Source organism: Lissotriton vulgaris, chromosome 2_1, assembly GCF_964263255.1.
Source record: "Lissotriton vulgaris chromosome 2_1, aLisVul1.2, whole genome shotgun sequence".
In the NCBI taxonomy this organism is placed as follows: domain Eukaryota; kingdom Metazoa; phylum Chordata; class Amphibia; order Caudata; family Salamandridae; genus Lissotriton; species Lissotriton vulgaris.
In genome coordinates, this window is record NC_141687.1 from 1726334421 (window position 1) to 1726357598 (window position 23178).

Genomic DNA, 23178 nt, shown 5'->3' on the forward strand with positions numbered 1-23178 from the left:
GAGTTTGTGAGGAATAACGACATGAATGTGTCCTTTTAGGAAATGTGGGAAACTGTACAGGGCCGGACTGACTACCGGGCAGTTTGGAATGCTGCAGAGCTGCTGGCTGATTTTACTGCAGTGGGGGCTGATTTAGTTCATGGAGACCTGCGTGTGCTTCGAAATAATAAACGCAAAATGAATTTCGTTTAGTACACGCAGGTCCCCATCAACAAAATATACCCCCAGCTCAGCAGCATTCTAAACTGCCCGGTAGCCTGTCCGACCCTGATAAAATGTCATAGAGGAAAGTAGGAGAGTGATATAAATGCATCAAAAGTGAAGCTCCCAAATCACAGTGCTCGAGAACATGTAAACATTGAAGCTTGAAGAATAAATAAACATTCAAATTTACTGTTGTATCTTAATTATTTGTACAGTTGACTAATTAACTACCCTCTGACACAGAAACAGCTGCAGAGTATTTACTTGAAACTAAATCCAGATTATCATTTTGATTACTACTGCCAAATCTTTTGAGGGCAGAAACTAGGGGGCCGATTACGATGTTGGGCGGAAAGTTTCCACCCGGGAACGACTCGCAATCAGGACCGACTCGAGCTCGGTGGTTCTGCCAAACCGAATAGGATGCAACCAAACACTGTTCGGTCGAATTTCCATTGTTTCCTATAGGAGCTTGTGTTCCGCCCGCTAACTGGCCAGTGCACAGGCTCTTATGGGGAAATGGGGAGTGTGTGTAAAACCCTGCACACTGTCCCAGGCACCCCACGGTGCCTGCCACAAAGTGCACTGTTTACAGGCGGGTTCCTTTGGTACCCCCTCAGCCCCCAAGGATGAAGGGGACCCTGCCAGGGGCCCCTAAAGTCACTTTCCAACAGCCTTTTCATGTCGGACAGGCTGACGGGGAAAGGCTGTTGGAAATCAACATCGTAATCTTGAGGTCAGAAACGCTGTTTATTGGGGCGTACGATGCGATTCCGACTGACAGGAATACTCCGAGGGCCGGTGAGAACCAAATCGCAATGACCATGAAGTTTGCCTTCGGACCGCAAACATCGTATTCTGTCGGGCGGATTGTAAACTGACCGAGTCGGTCGGAAGGGCTCCGACATGGTCGAGTAGAAACCGACTGTCAGGAGGAGGCTTTCCACCCGACATCATAATCGGCCCATATATTTAAAACACAGAAAGATTGATGTATGCAATTTGATAGAAAAACAAAAACTGAGAAACATCATTGGAAGAAACCAATAATTTTAAAGGAAATCTAATATTAAGGAAAAAAAGACAAGTACATTAAATTTGGTTGGGGTTTAGGGGTAGTGAGGGTTTTCTAGGGTCAGGGATTTTAGGGGTCAGGGATGGCTGGAGTTCAGGTATAGAAAGGGACTTTTGGCTTTAGGAAACAGTGGAGTTTCGGTGTAGTGCGCGTTATTTAGCAATCATGAATGGGTAGTGTTTAGGGTTGGCGTATTGGAGGGTTTTAAAGATTTGTGGATGGGTAGTTTGGAGCTGTTGAGGGATTTTTAAGGTTTAGTGATGGGTAGATTTTAGTGGTGGCGAAGGGTTTTTTAGGGTTTAGGAACTAATGAAGCTTAAGGGTGGTGAGGGGTTTTAGGGATCAGTTCCCCAAAGAAGGCGCAGTTGGTATCGAGCAGACTTTGCAATGGAGTTGATGTGGGAGATAAGATTGAGTTTTTTGTCGAGTATGACACGCAGGGATTTTGCGCTGTCGACTGATGGGTTTATTGTTAAGTAGATTCATCTGATCCATCCATGATTGGACCGGGGGAGGAGAAAGTGAGGAGGAGAGGAGGAGGAATTGGGGACGATGTACTTATACTGTGCCTCCAGCAGGTGGTACTACGGCCAATCCATAAATCATCTGCTGAAGAAGGCGGTGTTGCAGGGAAATTATGTGGGTTTCAAATAAACCGCTGATTCTGAAAAAGGAAGAGATCGCATGTCAGGCACATGTGATGTGTGACTGACTCTACTCCAGCCCCTCAGACCTTTCAGATACACTGAATAGTGGGCAGGATTATTTCCCGAAAGAAAAACTGGAGTCTGTACCTTGTGCAAACTCAATATTACGAAATGTCTTCAAGGCGGAGGTTGCAAGAAGGTGGTCGCGAGAGCTGGAGTAGGGTGACCAGAATTTTAAAGCTAAAAACCAGGACATTTAATTAAATACGAATAAGGACTACAATTTTACTTCAAGTGAGCTGACAGAATGACAGCGCTCCTCAGCAGAAAATTACAGAACAAGCAGTTAGAAAATGCACAAAAAGCAATTTTCCAAACCCAGTAGCTTGCCTGTTAATTAAATTGCTTTCTTGAAATAACTGATAACTATCCCTAATTTGTAAAACATCAAAAAGTACCTCTCACCGTTTTCAGTCGAGCTAAATTTCCTGAAATCTGCAGGGACAGCTGGTGGAAAACCGGGAGAGTCCGGGCAAATCCGGGATGCCTGGTTACCGTAGGCTGGTGCCAAAACAGATTTTCAAATAATTGCTTCTTTCTTAATGGTTTCCATTGACGTTAAGGGCCCTTTATGAGGTCTCCATGCTTTACACTGTATTTTACGCTGTTATCTTTGCCCCGGTCTGAGTGAACCTGTAACTCCGGGAAGTAGAGTGAACTAACCTCCTGTTAGTGAGGTGGTCAATCGGGGTAGGGGGGGGCTCATTTAAGACGTTTTGATGTAGGGCAGCGCAGCAAGAAATCTTGAAGAGCTGCCTTAGTCAAAACTAAAGGTCAGGAATGCGCTGCATCTACGTGATAGGCGCATTCCTGTCCTTTTCCCCAGCGCAGGCGCACAAATGGCTGCTGTGCGCCAATGTAGGCACCCTTGCATGCTGCAAGAGAGCCTGCATTGTGGGGCTGATTGATTTTGTGCAGGAAGGGACACCTCATGAGTGAGACCCGGAGTATCTAGAGCTGCCTCTATCGCAAACCGGGTAACCCTGACGCAGGTTAAGCATGTGGAATTGAATCTGGTCCCTCGTGATTACCAAACCCCGGAAATCCATATCGACTTGTGATTGTGTTGGGAATTACAGTCAGAGATTAGTCGCTAGGAGGGCCATATCGGGCGCCAGGCATTTCCCCGGTAGGTCACTAGGGTGGAGGCTGGTTTTTGGTTCCTGGGGGCCATTTTTGTTACCGAGGTTGGCAATATCGGCCCCCCGTAATAAAATCGTCCGAAAGCGGCCGTCACAAACTGCTCAGCTTCACTCTTCTTCACCCTAGGGGGGAGGGGCAGCTGAGCAGTTTGCCAGGGCCTGTTTCTGTTCCCAGTTCCCTGATCGCCAGCATCTCTGCCTCCAATTACAAGCCGACGCGTGATGGGCTCACAGTCTGCGCAGATTGATGAGGGTACAGTGCGCACTTTGACTAACACTCTCCATTGAATTCACAGCTGGGCCAATTCCCAACTCCAACCAACTGTGCAGCACGTGGGGAAACTCGCACTTCAAGACGTTCGATGGGGATTTTATCCACTTCCCTGGAACCTGCAACTACCTTCTCAGTTCCAACTGCAAGAGCGAGTTTGAGACCTTCAACGTCCAGCTGCGGCGCACAGTCATTGATGGCCTTCCTGCTGTCTCCTACATCACCATGCACATGAACGGGGTCTTCTTTGTTATCAGCAAGAACGCAGTGCGGCTGGGAGGCAACTTGTAAGTCTGAGCCTTTCAAACTGTCAGCTACTTCCTTGAGGAGATGTAGATGTTTCATCTGTGTGGGTATTTGCATACCCCACTCGAGAACATTTAGGAATGTAATACCAGTCTTCTAATTCAATGTATGTGATTTGTAGGGGTGTGCAAAACAACAAAGCTTTTCTTGCGTGAACGTCCTGCATGTAATTCCAGTGATTACACCATAGCTACGGTAGTTCACAATAGTTTCTTGTACCTGTGGGTTTTACCACTAAAATTGGGACTTTAACTGTTCTTTAAATTGCTTGAAAAATAAATTGCTAAAATCTTTCCAGTTTAAAAGCAACACAGCGGTTTTAAAATTAACTTGTGAGAAAATGGCCCATCCGTTTTTGTTACCAGCAGCACTCTCGAGGAAATATTGGCACTTGTGAGTTTGTGAGGAATAACGACATGAATGTGTCCTTTTAGGAAATGTGGGAAACTGTACAGGGCCGGACTGACTACCGGGCAGTTTGGAATGCTGCAGAGCTGCTGGCTGATTTTACTGCAGTGGGGGCTGATTTAGTTCATGGAGACCTGCGTGTGCTTCGAAATAATAAACGCAAAATGAATTTCGTTTAGTACACGCAGGTCCCCATCAACAAAATATACCCCCAGCTCAGCAGCATTCTAAACTGCCCGGTAGCCTGTCCGACCCTGATAAAATGTCATAGAGGAAAGTAGGAGAGTGATATAAATGCATCAAAAGTGAAGCTCCCAAATCACAGTGCTCGAGAACATGTAAACATTGAAGCTTGAAGAATAAATAAACATTCAAATTTACTGTTGTATCTTAATTATTTGTACAGTTGACTAATTAACTACCCTCTGACACAGAAACAGCTGCAGAGTATTTACTTGAAACTAAATCCAGATTATCATTTTGATTACTACTGCCAAATCTTTTGAGGGCAGAAACTAGGGGGCCGATTACGATGTTGGGCGGAAAGTTTCCACCCGGGAACGACTCGCAATCAGGACCGACTCGAGCTCGGTGGTTCTGCCAAACCGAATAGGATGCAACCAAACACTGTTCGGTCGAATTTCCATTGTTTCCTATAGGAGCTTGTGTTCCGCCCGCTAACTGGCCAGTGCACAGGCTCTTATGGGGAAATGGGGAGTGTGTGTAAAACCCTGCACACTGTCCCAGGCACCCCACGGTGCCTGCCACAAAGTGCACTGTTTACAGGCGGGTTCCTTTGGTACCCCCTCAGCCCCCAAGGATGAAGGGGACCCTGCCAGGGGCCCCTAAAGTCACTTTCCAACAGCCTTTTCATGTCGGACAGGCTGACGGGGAAAGGCTGTTGGAAATCAACATCGTAATCTTGAGGTCAGAAACGCTGTTTATTGGGGCGTACGATGCGATTCCGACTGACAGGAATACTCCGAGGGCCGGTGAGAACCAAATCGCAATGACCATGAAGTTTGCCTTCGGACCGCAAACATCGTATTCTGTCGGGCGGATTGTAAACTGACCGAGTCGGTCGGAAGGGCTCCGACATGGTCGAGTAGAAACCGACTGTCAGGAGGAGGCTTTCCACCCGACATCATAATCGGCCCATATATTTAAAACACAGAAAGATTGATGTATGCAATTTGATAGAAAAACAAAAACTGAGAAACATCATTGGAAGAAACCAATAATTTTAAAGGAAATCTAATATTAAGGAAAAAAAGACAAGTACATTAAATTTGGTTGGGGTTTAGGGGTAGTGAGGGTTTTCTAGGGTCAGGGATTTTAGGGGTCAGGGATGGCTGGAGTTCAGGTATAGAAAGGGACTTTTGGCTTTAGGAAACAGTGGAGTTTCGGTGTAGTGCGCGTTATTTAGCAATCATGAATGGGTAGTGTTTAGGGTTGGCGTATTGGAGGGTTTTAAAGATTTGTGGATGGGTAGTTTGGAGCTGTTGAGGGATTTTTAAGGTTTAGTGATGGGTAGATTTTAGTGGTGGCGAAGGGTTTTTTAGGGTTTAGGAACTAATGAAGCTTAAGGGTGGTGAGGGGTTTTAGGGATCAGTGATGGGTGGAGTTCATAGGCAGTAATGGTTTCATGGTTCAGAAATGTGTGGAGTTTATGGTGCTGAGAAGAAAAGCACTGAAATGAACACCTCATATAAAAATATTTCTCAAAGTAACACCTGCAGCCATTGCATTTACACCTTAAAACATAAGCATGCAAACACAATTTTTTAAAACAAAAAGACACACTATAAATTGGTTTCTACGAAATGGTAAATGCTGTTCCTAATTTCAATTAAACTGGTTCGGTGAAATAGTTGCTCAGTAATGGTATTCTATGAAATTCTTTTTCTTTAAAATCACAAATAACCCAGAACAATACAATTGTACAAACATATTTCTTACATGACATATGTTTGTATATGACCCAGCACAAATGGTCTTTAAAAGACACAAGCATGTTTACAAACCTACAACAATCAAATGTTCTCCATGGACCTGATCATCACAATTTTTAACCATGCATGTCTTATGTCTGTGCACATTTTCCTTTAATTACTCAAGGAACAAAGAAAGGTGTGCAAAAGTGTTTGTAAAGCATCTTTTTGTTCCAGTGTTTTTCTTAAATATGTAATACTTACAACCAGTGCCTTTTCCGTGATTTCCCATACTAATCCCGCTCCTTCTCTTACTGCACAGGATCGGACTACCCTACAGACGTGCGTGGATCGAAATCAAAACAAAGAACAACTATGTGAAAGTGGTGGCCAAACTTGGCCTCATCTTGGCCTGGGACCAGGAGAGCAGCATTCATGTAAGTAACAGTCTTGCATGATATTTCTGTGTTGGAAAAAAAAGGGACCTTGCCTTAGCCAAATTCACAAAATTGTGTAAAACGTGCCAAACTTCATTAAGTTACAAACTTATGCATTTTACAGCACATGCATGAGGAACTAAAGGTTTTCAAAAACTTTTTTCAAAAATAAAAATCGAAATTGTAATTTGTTTTAAAATACATACAGCGTTTACCCTAACGTTTAAAAATGTCTAAGCAAATTGTGCATCCTTTTAATAAATGCATAAAATATTTTAACCACTTCAGTTAACAATCATAGCCTATAAATTGTCTTTAAAGCAATGTTACTTACCAGGTCCAATTTTTTGAAAATAATTTACCTTTTAAAATGTTTACTAACAGTCCCAAGTGTTGAAAAACTACTAAATCACCTATTAAACATTTGAATGCACTCAGTCAACTTTTTAGAAAAAGAATCACCCAAATATGTTTTCTATTCTTACGAATTATCACACCATTATCAAAAATCACTTTTTACTTTTCGCACACATATACACATAAAGCATTGCGTTCAAAGATGTAATTGACTATGTCAAACCTCTCAAAACTGTAATAGCTTTACTAAACAAAAAATATCAAAGAAACATAGCCTTTTTAAAGCATGTGATTTTGTCTATTGGCTTTGTTGTTTTCAGTTACTGTTTAGGGGGTGATTAGGCTAGCAGGGGCTAATTGGCCTCGTCTATTTGGGTTGGTATCGCGGTAGCGCAGTAATGCATTGTCCAAGCCAGTGCTTGTCTTTGTTTAAAAGGAATACTTTAGTACAGAAAGAAAACAGAATAATCGACACTACAGGTCACAGAAATGGATGCTTCACTGGTGCATGCCAGCTATACTTGGGGGTGGTCATTTCCTATAAACTTTCGCCCTTCTCTCACTCTCTTCCCTTCCTGGGTTTGGGTGTGTCTTGGGCACCTATCAGGCACAGCTGCAGTTTAACCTCCTCTATTGAGTTAATGTTCTTATTTCACCACTGCAGAATGTAATCTGCTTTTAGAACACAGTAGGGATCTGCAGTACACATCTGGTGCCTTTCCTCCTCTGGGAGAAGACGTGTTGGCTGAAAGTGCTTCACCACTCAGGTTAAGTCCATGAAGGCCAGACTCTGTGCAGGTATGCTGCCCTTAGCGTCGATTTAAGTCTCTGGCGGGCTGCGGGTCAGTTTCTGGGCTTCAGGTGATTTGTGGTGGTGCCGCAGGGTCAGGCTCACAGGGTCACCTAACGGCCCTCTTTTTTTGGCAGCAAGATACAGCCATGGCTTACGCCACTGGGTACACTGCACTGTCCACTTAGGTGCAGTCCAAAAAAAATCTATTAGCCCAGACGATTTGGGCACACATTCAAAATGTTGCAAGGGCAGTGTTTGCTTGGGCACAACTTCACAATGTCCCAGCAGTATGGTCTTCTAAGACACAACTTCTTAATGTTGCTGCAGTGCCAGCCATTAGCCAAGAGAGTCTGTGCAATGATCCCTGGAACATGCAGATGGCCCTATTTAGTCTTCCTTGGTGGATGGATCCTCAAGTTTCTGGGCCAGCTGGCTTTGGCCTGCCTTGGACAATCCCACTTCCAGCATGGTTGGACAGCTCCTCCCCTCTCTCACTAGGTGGGTTGACCTCCAAACTCTTCAGGACATGATGCTAACTTCTTCCTTCCTGGTTGGAATCCAGGTGATGTTCCTGCACCTTTGGGAAACCAGCTATCAGGCAGACACGAACTCTGGTTGCACAGCAGTCTCTGCATACTCTGCAGAGCACTTACTTCCTCAGTCAAAGAAAACTTGGAACTGAAAAAGCATGCCAGTCATGAGCTCCCACGTTCATAGAGTGAAGGCAGAGAGGTCATGTGGATTCTCTGTCTGCACTTTCAGAACTGGTTAGGGGTAGTTTTGCTTCTGAAGTTTCTCTCCATGCTTTTCTCCAGACACATCCTTTGCATAGAGTGATGCTGCACACAGCATGGTAGTCCCAAGCCTGGTGTACCCACAACAGAATCAGAAAGCGTTGGAAACAGTGATCAGGAAATAAACAAAGGTGTGGCCTCCCCTAAAGGACTGTTCGCACTCTGAATGAATGACAGAGTCGGCAGACCCGCCCTTCACCCCACCACATACCAAATGACAGTAGTCAGAGAATAATTAGCATTTCTTCTCAGCAAGAGGACGTAATTGAATTTTGAAAGAGAGGCCTGTCTACTCTTCACCCATTTGAGTGTCTAGGCCTCCTCACTCCAGCTTCAGGAATGTAAGAAATACACTTCAAATGGAGCCCACATGCCATGCTGGTTCACTTGTGCACGTATTGTAAGTACCACATACGTCACACATGCATATGCATAAAATACACTAGAGATGTTAGTGCTTAGACCTTAGCTAGTGCATTGAAGTAAAAGTTTGCACAAGTGAGCCAGTTGGCCTGCACTCCAGTAACTTAGATAAAATGTTCTGGCCATAACTACTGATTCACAGAACACAGTATTCTGCCACCTCTGTACTACATGCTAAACCCCTGACAGGGGCAGTAGTGCACTCGTAGTCAAATGAGGACACACAGGTGCACTGCCCCAGGTCACAGGGCAGGTCCTAAGCCTCAATTGTGTCAAAGGACCAGCCTAGAGCTACACACACACACATCCACCCACTCACTCACTCACTCATCATCCACCTTTTCACTCATCCATCCTTTCACTCATCCATCCACCCTTTTACCCATCCAGCTACCCTTCCACCCATACATCCAGCTATTTACCTTTTCTCTCTTCCATACTTCCACTCACTCATCAATCCATCCATTCTCTCTCATTATCCATCTATTCAATCTTTCATTCATCCACTCACCCTTTCACTAATTCATCCAGCCATCCAGCCATCCCTTCCCTTACTCACTCGCCCACCTTTTCATATTAATATTTAACTGAGCCTTTTTGAGAAGAGGCCCATCAAGAACTTCACCCTCGCTGCAGGAGCCATTCCAGGACTGGGACAGAGCGCCACCCAGGGTAGAGACAGGATCCACCACATGGGAGGACAGGAGCCATCACAGGCGGGGGTGAGGGGGCAGGAGCCACCACATGGGGGGACAGGAGCCATCACAGGCGGGGGGAAGGGGGGGGCAGGAGCCACGACATTGGGGGACAGGAGCCATCACTGGGGGGGAGGCAGGAGCCATCACAGGAGGGGGAACAGGATCCACCAGGGTGGGCAGAGGGGTGGGCATGCAGTATTCAGTGTGGGTGCGATTGTGCCATTTCTTTATTTTATTAAATTGTAGACTGCATGTATGAAGGACAAGGTTTGCTTACAATTTAGTGACAGTAATTAAGTTCTGTGAAGAGAACCACGTGCTGCCTTAGCGTAATCAGGATGTGTGGGGCCCTGGGCAGAAAGGGAATGTGTGAGGCCCCTCTAAATTGCAGATACATGACGCATTCAGTACTGTTTGCATCTGAATAGATGCCCCTGCTCCTGAAGCTGCAGCCCCTCCCTCTCAATCACTTTCAAGCACCTTTTAACAGCTCATCAAGGGCTGGAGGTGTGAGGGTTGCCATCCTACTGTGCCTCTCCATTGCTGCTGGGTATCTGAGCGTTGGTGCTGCTGCATCAGAGTCTGTTACACCGACCTCAACAGCATGGGAGTCAAGAAGGGAAGTGGGTGGAAGCTGTGCCCGGTTAAAATTACAGACAAATGGCATCCGTTAAGGAATCCTTCATGGACAACGGACAGACGGCCGAAATTACGGACTGTCCGTGAAGTTTACGGACGGTTGGTCACCCTAAGAGCTATAGGGGTGGGCTCTTGGGGTAAAAGTGTGGTTTAATGTCAGGCCATTATTGATGTCTTTTCAATACATATTGCTATCATTAATTAGTGTGGCCAGTACTGTTTCGAACATAGATTCAGTTAGCTAGCATGCGCTTCATGTTGTGCACACGGTATGCCTCCAGGCGCTATGAGTCGTACTTTAGCTTTAATAGCTGTCAAAGGTAAGGTATTGATGGTTCTGGAGTCTAAATCATTCTTGTCAGCAGTTGCTCCTCACATCATTCAATTCTGTGACTGTGAACCAGCAGATTTGAACTTGCACACACATCTCTGCAGCAAACAGCTCACTTACTGGTCTATTTGCACCCTCCAAATATTGACACCATCTCAAAGCCAGAGGTAAAAACTGTGGGCCTCATTTTTTAAAAGTGACGCATCGCTGCGTGAAAACAGCGATGCACCACTTTTCATTGGGCCCTCCTTATGACATGCTGGATGTGTCATATTTATAATATGACGCATCATGTCGCAAGGAGTTACAGATACGTGAGTATTTCTGGCGTATCTGTAGGCGCAAAAATGATGCATTGCGGGAGTGTGTCACAAAAGTGACGCAACTTCAGCAATGTGCCATTTAACATGGGTAAGTACCATTTCAATGTGCCTGCATCAGTCTTACGCCTGCTGTGAGGCAGGCGTAAGATAATGACACATTTGCGTCCTAGAAGTGACGCAGTGAAATCTCATAGCTTTCACTAAGTCATTTCTACAAGGCTTACTTGCATCAAAACGCCCACCCTGCATACATTATACCTGGCGCAGGTATAATGTGGCGCAGGGGTTTACAAAGTGACGCATCTACCTAGATGTGACCCTTTGTAAATATGAAGAACATGATGCATTTTTTTACCCGGCTGGTGACGCACCAGCAGGGCAAAAGTGACGCAAGGGCTCATAAATAAGCCCCTAAATAGGCAAAATACTCTCTGCGCTGTTTTAAGGCACTTTCTTGTCCACAAACACAATCTTGCATGTAAGGGGGACATATGGAGATGGCGGCTTTGTTTTACCTTCGGTAAAGTGTCTCTCAAAGTGTCACACAAGAGGAACTAAAATGTCACACAAGCACCTACTTCAACACCCAAAGGTCACACATAAGCATATTGAAAACTTGGCATCCATGCTTCCCTCCTCGAAACTCCCGTCTTTCCTTCCTTATTCACGCAATAATACTCCTTCCTTTGCGTGTCTTTCAGTTGGAATTGGATCCGAAATATGCAAACCAGACCTGCGGACTTTGTGGAGACTACAATGGCGTGCCCATCTACAATGAGTTTATTTCTGATGGTAAGCATGCGAGGTTCAAACATGCTTAAGACCAGTGTGCACACACGTTGCTGCCACCAAACCGCAGTCACGTATTGCAAAAGAACACTGTTATAATTCAGGGCCTTCTTTAAACAAGTGATCAGAAGGGTCGAGGAATAGAGGAAAATAACCTAGACACCATTAAAAAGAGGCGAAATAAAAGCTCTGGTGAGAACTTTGTAGAGACTAGAATGTAATGCAAGAGCGCCCTTTAAGGGCCATATTGTGAATTAGGCAAACTGCATCAGCGGTACTAAGTAAAACTGAACTTCGCAGGTCATTCCGCTTTTGGGCGAAAAGGGGAGATAATTTTATCGCAATATCATCAAGGACACGTTAGCGTGTGTTTCCTTGACTTAGCGCCCGTTTCCAGCATGCCTAACTCCGCATCTCTAATGAGATGCAAAGTGGGCATCACTGGGCATGCCCCTGATGGACTACCTTGTAAAATATTGTGCAATGTACATCGCTATATTTACAATGAGGCCCATGCATTTTTGCATATGTTAGTTTTTTGGTGAAACCGCAGCCAAAAACTAACGTCTGCAAAATGCAGACTTACCTATATCTGACAATGGGGGTGGATTATGCTGATACGACCACAGGGTTGTATCAGCAAGGTTATCGCTCTTTTCCATGGAATATCCCTGGAAAACCAGTGATGTTCCATGAAAAACACCACTATCGCTGGAAAATTATCGCCATTGTGCTATGCGTTGTTAATACAGCGATAGCATGGTGATAATTGCCAGTGAGAGCGGCGATAAAAAAAGTTCTCGCTAAGAGCAACCTGTGATAATTATCGCTGCCGCTTGATAATATGCCCCTAAGATTTAATTCGCTTCCAAAACAAGCCAAACAATCGACGTTTAATTCGAAAGATTGAAACAACAATGCAAGTAAGTAATTCGTCAAATTTCCCTTCCGGAAATTCGCTCTTTAGAGTAATGTATCATTCCTTAATTTTCTAGTAGTTAACCTTCGAAAAAGAGCAATGCATTACACACAATTTTGTAGAGATGATTGCATTATAAGTTGTGCTCATATTTTGGTTGCTACCATTCATGTCCATCTAGGACCTTCTCTTAAGCAGTCAAAACGAAAGTGAATGAAATCCTCCCTAAAGAGAGAAATATATCTTATATTTTATATTGTATCAAAAGTAACCACAAAGGGGCAGATTTACAAGCAGCTTGCACCACTTTTGCATCATTTTTACCATGGGAAAAGTCACACAAAAGTGGCGCAAGGGGCTTGTAAATCTGCCCCAAAACTTCTAAAAGCACAGAAGGAAGAAGAAAAACTAATTCATGTCTGTTGCATTTATCCATGTCGTGTTCTACAATGCTGGCAGGATGAACATGCAGAAATACCGTTTACAAATGAATGGAGAGTATGTTTGGAAGTCTCTTGATGGTATCCGAAAGAGACACTTGTCTTCTCTTTTTATATAAGCCCCGAAGAAGCAGTTGTTTTACCGCGAAACACGTGTTCGTTGTGCTGTAATTGTTCGTCAAGAATTAATTCATGGGACTTGAATTGATTAGACCCTTCCTTCATGGAACTTTTTGCACCTTGTGAGCAAAAGCTAATATTGTATTTTGTAAAGTATTTTTGTACATGAAATGAGTTGGTCTGTGAACCAGAACCGTGTGTCTTTAAAGGAAGTTGCTGAATATAAAAAAAAATCAATAAAGTAAATTGCTAAATGGTTAAGTTACCTGAATTAATCAACGTGAAGAAAGTAAGCTGTGGCTCTGTGCTGGCTTCTTAATATTATTTATGTACTGTATCCGTTATTTTCAGGACTTCACATCATACCTACAAGTCGGGACTATTGGCTTTGTCAATGGTGTCTAGTGGCATAAGATAAATAACCAGCAACTATGGCTTGTATGTAATATTGAAAAAACTTCCACTTAAAGCCCTTGTGACACCTCGACAATGTTGCTGCTCCTCAGTTTCAAAAAGAGATGGGAAATCCAGAGAGAAAATGACTCTCTTAAAGGATTTCCCTTCCTCTACAATGTTCTCCACGTGCACATCGATGTGCCTGCTCTCCCTGCAGTCCGGGGGAAAAAACGGATCGCCTGTGTCAGGGCACAAAACTGATCCCGATAGAGACCTGTTTCGAGGCCCCCTTAAAAAAAATGCCGGCTAGCTTAAAGCTCTGGTCAGTTGGATTACTGACATAATGGGTAGTAGCCAGTGCAGGCCTAATACAACTTTACCCCACAACATTAGTAAATGGGGATACGTACGTCATAGAAAACTGTTCTGCAACGTGTGTCTTCCTTCCTGTGATGTATCCTGTAACAGTATATTTCATTATGTCTGCCTTGTTTTGCCAACATAGACAATGCATTTTTCCCAGCACTTAGCCATCCCTGAGTATTCTTTGTCAGTCAGGTGAGCCTCCTTTAAGAATGAAACTTGTGCTGGGTTTTGCTTCCAATATTGTGTTGTGTGGGGAGAGCATTTGAGGCTGGCTGAGCGTTGGGAAGCGGTTACATATTCCGCATCCCATATGTCATCGGGGAGGTTCTAATATACCCTATTTTAAAAAGAACATGTTCCAAGCTAAAGCCCTCTCTGTGAATGAGTAATTGAGGTGGGTCTTATTGTTAGGCACATACAATACCTGTGTGTTGTTCAGATATTCACACTCAAACTTCCTGGGAGACCTTGTCATAAGATATGACACAAACCACCACAAAGTCTTCAATTTAGAAAACAAATTCCAGGGAATATCTTGACGTGTTCTGGAAAGAAGCCCTAAAGTAAGACAAAGTAGTGCTTTGCTTTACTTTGCATCAAGGCAGAGTCCACTGGGTGGTGCATGCGTGTTCCCATTCATTCACACATGGATTTTGACGCAAAACCCTATCTACCGAAGAAGGTATGCAGGACATTAAGTAAACAATGTAAACCTCAACGCGGCTGGCACAACATTTGAGGAAAGTTGTCTTTCCTCAAAACTGTCCTAACTTTTCCTGTATGTCATAAAGTACAGCACAAATACAAGTTAGAAAGGAAAGAAGTTATCTCTAAGCATAGTGTTTTGTCCCGGAAGGGTACCATTTCAGTAGAAAATCTATGATGGCTAGCAAGCAAACACCCTTGTCCTATGGTGCAAGAATCTGTGGGGTGCAAGGCAGTCTAAAGTGTGCCCGCGCAGAAAGAGTGAGAAACAAAGCCATATCTTAGAAAATCTGGTGCTATCCCGCTCTCTTCCTTTCACACAGCACAGTGGAGCAACTTTGGTAGCGGTGCTGTCTGAAGTCTCAGTGAATGTGCTCCTTACCAGAGCACAAGTCCTAAAAACAGAATTGGGGGGACGCTGTCCCCAGAAGTGACGTCACAACGGGAAGTGACATCACGAAAGGTGGCTTGCACCATTGCACTCATTGCCTCCCCTCCTCACCCATTACATGTGATTGCATCTGAGGAGTCAGCGCGTGAGCAGCATGCTGTGAGCTCCGAGCTCCTCGACCCAGAGAGGCCAAAGAGTGAAGTCTATCTGTTTGGCAGGGGAGACGGCGTCCACCCGGTAAAATAAGTGGGGGGACGCTGTCCATCCACGTGGTACCCCGACTCGAGCCATGCTCCTTACTGTCAATTACATGACGCAAAGGTCTATGTCCGTGTTTATCAGACAGTTACCGTCTGCAGCCTACTCTCCTGATTCCCTTAAAAACCTACACGAGATTATGATTTCACTCGCCCTGTTTTGAAAGTCTGCCTATGAGTTCCCCGGGGCTGACAGAATCACACTGCCTCCACCTTTCCATAGCTTCCCATGGGATCCAAAAAAACATACATTTTCTACCTAAATAGCCTATGTTTGTTTTTTATGCCCCACAGGCATGTAACTTTTTTTATCTCAGTTTCCTCCCTTGCCACCGGTGTCTCCACACCACTCGTCAGAGCCTTCCCTTAGGAAATAATCTTTGACTTGCTAGAAATTATAGGAACTGTTGGTACAGGCCAATTCACCACCAATCAATAAAGAGCGGCCTTTAGGCGACTCTCAAACCCACAAAATGTATTCCCGAGATTGGGAAAGAAGCATATCTATGCTACTCAGTTCTACTCATCATTGTGTAGCGACACTGCCGTTGGTCCCAAGTGAACACACAAATATATTGTTTGCTTCTTGTAATCTCCAGAGTTTGGTTGAGACCCACTTGCCAATTGAAGACTTGCTCAGAAACCATGACAAATAGGTATACATGCCATATATATTTTAACTATACATTTCCGTAATTCAGTGGTAAATACTATTGTCCACTTCCTTTCAGGTGTTCAGCTGTCGCCATACGCCTATGCCGCATTGCAGAAGGTGGACGGTCCTTTGGAGACGTGCGATGAAGGCGTGCTGCCGACGGACGCGCCGCCCTGCTTTGATACAGTAAGGGTTTCCTATAGAAACTTGCGGGGTCTGTGTGTGTAGATAGTTGTTCCCTAAGGCAATATGAGCACCTGAAAATCAGGTGTTGCTTAGAAGGGTGATTTGGAACTATTTCCCAGCACTTTCACTGCTAAAATAAACAAATGTTTTAAAGTTACATGGCCACCCTAGATTAAAAAAAAGAAATGGAAAAAAATACCATCGCTGGTGGAAGTGTGCGTTTCCCGTTTTGCATATTCAGAATGGTGCAGGCGTTATGTCATAAGGGCAGGGGGACCCTCCAGGGGAACAGTAGTGCCAGGATCACAAGTTAGGGATCTTGGCGCCACTTCCTGCCTCAGGGACTTGAAAGGAAGTGAGGGAGGAACAGACAGTCCCAGGTTAGGATAGAGCAGGGGTAGCTTGGATGGAGATGCCTTAGAAGTAGAGGGACACATGTACTAGTTATAGAATGCATATTAAAGTCTAGTCTAGTCCACATACCAGCCTAAGAGTCTTCTCTTGACCCTGAACACATAACACAATAAAAAGATTATGGGGAGGGGGGACCGGTAAAATAGACAGTAGGAATACATATGTGATCCATTATTTGAATGGGATTGCCATGTCAGAGACGAACAATTTATTGAGGGGAATATAGAGGGGTGATGAGGACTCTTCAGTCTTTTCAAAGCTGGTGACATGTCACACAGAAAAAATTCACATAGGGAATTTGATATAAACCTATACCCATATTGACATAGGATTACAACATAAACTTCTACTGTGGGTCTCTCAGATCTGCTCACACCCTGGGCCAGCCATGTGGTGTTATTGTCTGGTCCCAAATTCCAAATACCCCCCTCCCGCCACTCCAACCCCGTCAATGTTAAAGACATGGTCTGGACAGTGTAGTGTCTGCAGGCCTAGAGGAGAGAAAATACCCCTCACTCTCACCCCTTAGATAAGTACTGTATGGATGACTTTCCATGACTCGTATTCCAGGATCTTCCTAGACCTACATATGTCCTGCGACCAGATCTAGGGGTCAGCACACACCTAGGGAAAGGTAGGGGGCGTGTGATGCTCAGGCCCACCCCAGGCGTTGATATCGGATGTATGTCATGACAACGCGAGCTTTACCCTGCGCTGCCATAACGACACAGCTTTTACAACGCAAGTCGTTACAACGACTTGCGCTGTAGGAGCTGTATTGTTGAATAGTTTAATTTTCTATTCCAACTCCAGCCCACGTTAAAGTAGGGAAGGTGTTGGAATAGAAAATTAACCTATTCCTTTACCAACAGCGCCCTCCAACGCAAGTCGTTGTAACGACTTGAGCTGTAAAAGCAGCGTCGTAATGGCAGCGCGGGGTAAAGCCTGCGTTGTCATGGACAGCCCTAAAGGAGCTTCATTGGCTTCCAGTGGCTGCAAGAACATTGTTCAAGGCCATGTGCATTCTGCACAAATCTTTTCATCAAACTGGCCTGGCAGTGCTGTCTCCCCTAGTACTGCCTTATGTGCCGCCTAGAACTCTTCGCTCGGCTTCTTTGCACTTGGCAACCACGGCAAAAATCAAGAAAGCCCGCTGGGGTGGTCGTTCATTTACTTGCTCAGCATCGAAGGCATGGAACTCTCTGCCTCTATCCCTTAGACAAAACGACAATTTGATGTCATTTAGGAGAGATTTAAAAACTTACCTGTTTTCAAAAGCGTACTAACTCTGCCCTGCAGTCAAGCACAGTAATCAGTCACCAGCGCTGCGAGGCTTCCGGGCAGTTATGCGCTATATAAGTGGAATTTTTCATTTCATTTCATGGCTGTTTACCTTGATATTCCTCAACTGGCAACGTCATCAGCATGCATGCTTACTATTCTGATCCCACAACGGCAGTCTGTCTTGTCAAGGGGTCCAGTCCATTTGGTTCTTCAGTGTTGGGAGATAAGGCTCCCTCATTGTATCACTCTGTAGTGTCCTACAATGGCCTCATGCCAATTAGTTCTACTCTTGGAGTGAGCATTTTTGGAACATTCACCACCACTGCCTCTGTATGGGCGAATGAGTGGATTCACTATTAGCATTGCATGGAAGATGCATCCCCCTTCGTTGCCAGGCACATGTCGGCTGCACAAATGCACTGATCGTAAGTGAAAGTTACAAATGAACTTTACTTACCTGCTACTCCCGGCTGGCAGCACAACATACAGCTCTGATTGTTTTAAAGATGATACACCAAATATGGAGGGCACAAACAATGTTCCTTCTCGTTGTATCTCGGTCTGGCATCAAAGGGCTTCTGTGCTCTGCAATGCGGCTTGGTGCACTGAAGACATGCTGCACCTCACTAGAGGTAAGAGCAGTGCAGAAGCTACCGAAAACTAGCATTAGGTATTTAAATGTAGTTCCTGAATTCCTCTCCGCCTTTCAACTTTCATCTCTGTATGACATGTTATTTTAAGCATGTAAGGAAGGACATAAAAGCAATCTCGGCAACAAGTAAGAATACAAAAACAGGAAAAATTGCATAATTACAAGCCAAATTAGACAGGGAGAGTAATACAGTAGACAGGTATATGGCAGGCTAAGGTAAGGGAGAGCAGCATCAAATGTCGGTGCAATGGTTGTAGGATCAATGGCTTCGAGCAGGCGAAATAGCCCAACTAAGGTAAGAATTTATTCATTAGGAATCTTTTGGCTTCCATTTTGAAGGCAGTCGTTGAGGAGATTCTGCATATTTCCAGTGGAAGAAAGTTCCATATCTTTGAGGAGAAGGCTCGGTCAAAAGTTCTCTTTTTGCAAAGAATGAGTGGTATCAGGAGGAAAGTATTAGCACTTCTTGAGGCTTTACCACCATAGGATAATTCATGCTTTTAATTGTAAATGCCAGTAGCTCAAGCTCTCGCAAATGCAAGACCTATTGCATTACAAATGCTTGTTGGATCTGATGTCAGGAAGAAGCATGAAAGGGTTCAGCATTTAGGACTTACACTTTCTAAAGGGAACAATATGTTGCTGTGAATTCAGGTGTCTCTTCATACACCGAACACAATGCAGTCCTGCACATGCCAAAACGTTGCTGGCTGCACAGAGTCACTGCTGTACGTCATAGTTTGATGACTAAAAATCGCTGCGAACACACACCACAATGACTGACCTACTTCCGGCAGCGACGCCTCTTCCGCTGTCTGTCAGGGGCTATGAGGCCGCTTTTGCCGTATTGCTCTTCCGGATTTAACATAATATCACCTACAAAACTTTTCACAAGCTAGGGAGCCAGCGAATACATTTTTAAATTCTCTGTGGGCTTTTATTTTCGGTAAACAAATAAAAATAAAAACGCAGGGTAAACAGACAAGCTCCTGTCCTGGTACAGGGAAAATAGGGCAGGATCCCTCGCTTGGCTTTCTCACACTCGCCTAAGATTAGGCGGCATGTGGTTGTGGAAAGGACCTGGGGGCCGATGTCAAGCCCTATTCGAACATCTCCATGTTCTGGTTTATCGGATGCCCAGAATGTTTGTACAGTGGATGAAAGAAGACAGAACGGTGTCAGAAGGGCGAGAGAACGGGGCTATTGGAGTATGGGAATAAAGAGTGGGGAAAGATGGGAGAGACAGGACGAGAGAAAAAATGGAAGAAGTATGGGGAAAGGGTTGACTGATGTGGAAAGAGGCGGTGCCTCAGATGGAAGAAAAGGGAGCGAGTACGGGAGAAGAGGTAATAAAGGATGGGTAGAACAGATGTACGAAGAAGGGATATCAAATTGGAGAGCAATGGAGAAGGGATTAAAGAAAGGAGAGAGGGCAGAAAAACGAAGTTGGAAGAGGTGATGGAAGATGAAAGACAAACAAATGGAAAATGAAGTACAGAGATGGTTTCTCGATCCATTTGTAATGCATTTATATTTAAAGTTGTAGATGTACAGATGAATTTGACAACGAAATCGATAAAAAGAAAAATGCCCTTTTTTCCTTCAGTAAGTAATGTTTCGCAGAAAGACATTGTGGACCTTATTTTTGGGTTTTGGGGTGCTCAGGCCTATTTTTGATCCCATTTTAAGCACCCTGTCGACAGGCACCACAAAAAAAGCCTCCAAGTAGCTACTGATCTCCACCTTCAATGCTAACTGTGGAACAGGTGGCTTTAGTGACAGCTGTCTGATTGATGGCCCATAATCCCCCACTGAGTACTCCCACACTCTTAGGGTAATTGAAGATTACCCTCTTTTAAACAATGAGTGGCCAGTCGAGTCACTCACCGCGTGTGTCGAGCAACGTGCATCATCAGCATGTTGGAGCAGAGTGTCCGCAATGCTTAAGAGGCGGAGAAAAATGAAGACCAAAAATCCTAAGGAATAATGTAGTAGAGTCAAATGGAAGCCAAACCTGACCAGTGTGCTGGAGTCACAGCAGGGATGGGGGTGGGACATGTGCTAGAATTGTCTAGCAAATATGTTGATGGGCATGGCCCCTCGGTAACTCTGCACGTCTCCCACTTTGCTACTCTTTATTAAGATACTTACCAACATCCTATGATCAACAAGACATAGACCTTTTCAGGTTTCTAACATGCTAAATTAGCCTAATGTATTTGCAACGCATTCCTTACAACAAGGTGCCTTAGGGAAAGCATTGGACTTTGGAATAGTATAATTTTCTATTCCAACTCTAGTCTGTGCAACAGTAGGGTAAGCATTGGATTTAAAGTCCAGCATCAGTCCAGCAACGCTTTCCCTAAGGCAAGTCATTGTAACAACTTGCGAGGTAAAGGAATGCGTTGTAAAGACGCATTCATGATTTGGACCCCATTATAAAGGCACATCCTGGTTCAAGCCGCTTTGTAAAGGCTGCTTTCCAGAAAGGAGGGGTGAGATAAAGGAAATGACAGTCATTGAGATGATATGATGAGAGAAAATACGAGAGAAATGGAGAGAGAAATGTGAGCAGGTATAAGGAGTAGTGAGAGGGGGAAAAAAGTCCCAGAAATATCAAGGAAAAGTCAAGGTCACAAGCTAACAGCATCATGAAACCCTTGCAGGTCATAGTGCATTTTACAAATACACATAACATAACAGGTAGGGTTGAAAGAGAATGGAAGAAAAGGGAAGGAGACAAGAGGGTAACGGAGAGGACAGAGTGAAAGGGAAAATTGAAATAAGGGGAAAGAGGAGTTGAGAACAAGAAGTGAGGTTGAGGAGTTCAATAAGATTCACAGAGGGAATCAAAATAATTTGGAAAGGGAAACAAAAGACTTTGGAGAGAAAGAGTGAAGAAGAGCAGGATAGATGTAGCTGCCAGGAAGCAACACAGATATTGGAGGATAAAAAGGAAGAGGAAATGAGGTGATAGATGGAGAAGTTTAAGGAGGAGGCACAAAGAAAGCAATGTGAGAAGGGCGAGAGAAAAGCAGAATTTTGAGAGAAAGGCTGCAAAGGACAGAAGAAAATTAAGACTGGAAGAGGAGGAAAAGGGATTAAAGGGACAAAAAAGATATACGAAAACAAAGAAATGAGAGCTGGAACGAGGAATTTGCATGCACCCTATCATCAGCAAGAGATTGTGCAATGGCCTTTTCTGCAAATTTTGACTGTCTCATTTCTACAGACTGGCTATCGCTAAATCATTAAACTGAGGCATATAATGTGGATTAGGTACTTTAAAAATGGTTCAGACATTCATACATCATAGATGAAGGTGCCTGCAATTTTAAAACATCTCTTATAAGTGAGCTCAACCATGCCGGTACTGCTCAGCTAATAATGCAATGGACTCTGATGGGCCTTTTATTGCACTCACTAGTAACACACTGTAGGGCGGGCGAGCAGAGTGCATTTTAATTAGAAGATCTCTGCTCATGCTCCTGGAAGGGAAGGAGATGTTACAGGCAGCAAAGTCGGTAGTTAAAGCCACGTGACTGTTAGAGGACTTTAAATATCACTCCCACTTGGAGGCACCGGCTAGAGCTAGGATGATGACTCTACCTGCTCAACCCCTTTCCTGTCCTACTTTCCTTTCCTTAGGAGAACGTGTGCAGCTTGATGATGGACAACATTGCCTTCTCTGAATGTCAAGGTCTGGTTGAGGCGTTCCCCTTTGTTGAGGCTTGCACTGAAGACATTTGCCGGTGCAACTCTTCAGAAAGACTGTCCGCCTTTTGTTTCTGCAACACTGTGATCGAATTCTCTCGACAGTGCGCGGATGCTGGCGGGAAGCCCTTGAACTGGAGAGCTCCAGAAATGTGCCGTGAGTAACTACTGATGTAAAAGCATCCAAAATGTTTGCAAGAGCATGGGGCAGATTTCTTGTATCAACCTTCAACTTTTGCAAGAGAGCCAGTTACAACCTGGTAGAACAGCTCATGGGATGGACAGAGGCTTCAGGCATTTTCTTACATTTCTTTATAATCATTTTAAGTTTTACCCACCCCCTTAAATTACATTTTTCATCTCATATAATGATGTTTTACACTTTCAATATATAAAATGTACTATTCAGGTTTTTGCCAGACCCCCTCCATCTTGGTATACTCTGAGACTTGGTACCCAGGTCTGCTCCACAGTTTGACGACTACTGTTCTAAGTAACATAGGCGTGGTTCTTGCACCAACACACCAGGCATCACATATCAGCCACGGTAGTCTCTACCAGTCAGTATGTTCCTACACCGATCACAACATGCTCATAATTTGTGGATATAGTTTGAAATGAATTTCAATAAAATGCCAATTGGTAGATATAATATCAAGAATTGGAATACATGTTCTAAGAATGGTGAAGTCTTTTTAAATTGCTCTTTTCACAGTACTCTACGGATAAATATTTTCTGGTACATATATCGTGTTCTAAGTATTGTTTACCAAAATATAATCTAATTGTATCGAGCTTTTCTAGTATTAACTCCAACAGAGCCATTTCATAGACTTTATTTAGGTCACAATACTAATGCACAGCAATAAGAAAAGTAGTGCTAACCGTGCTTATTGCTACTCTCCTTACGCCTGGTTTATATCTGACTTAGCTATTATATCCAATGGAAGGTGGATATTATGGCTACGTCTGCCCTGCCCTATTATCAAGCAATCGCCTATCGCTGTGCGATTATCGCTATAATCTCACATTTAACAGCTATCGCTTGGAT

The 23178-nt window shown here is 44.2% G+C and overlaps 1 protein-coding gene across 1 annotated transcript in view; it reads left to right on the plus strand.

Moving 5' to 3' along the window:
- The first annotated feature begins 833 nt into the window (after positions 1–833).
- Positions 834–23178, plus strand: part of LOC147733195 (mucin-5AC-like) — a 231555-nt gene continuing 209210 nt past the window's right edge. The window contains exons 1-6 of the mRNA XM_086956006.1: positions 834–1005; positions 3425–3686; positions 6367–6481; positions 11541–11631; positions 15954–16063; positions 22062–22284. Coding sequence (XP_086812132.1) covers positions 834–1005; positions 3425–3686; positions 6367–6481; positions 11541–11631; positions 15954–16063; positions 22062–22284 — 973 coding nt within the window. The remainder of the gene's footprint in view (positions 1006–3424; positions 3687–6366; positions 6482–11540; positions 11632–15953; positions 16064–22061; positions 22285–23178) is intronic.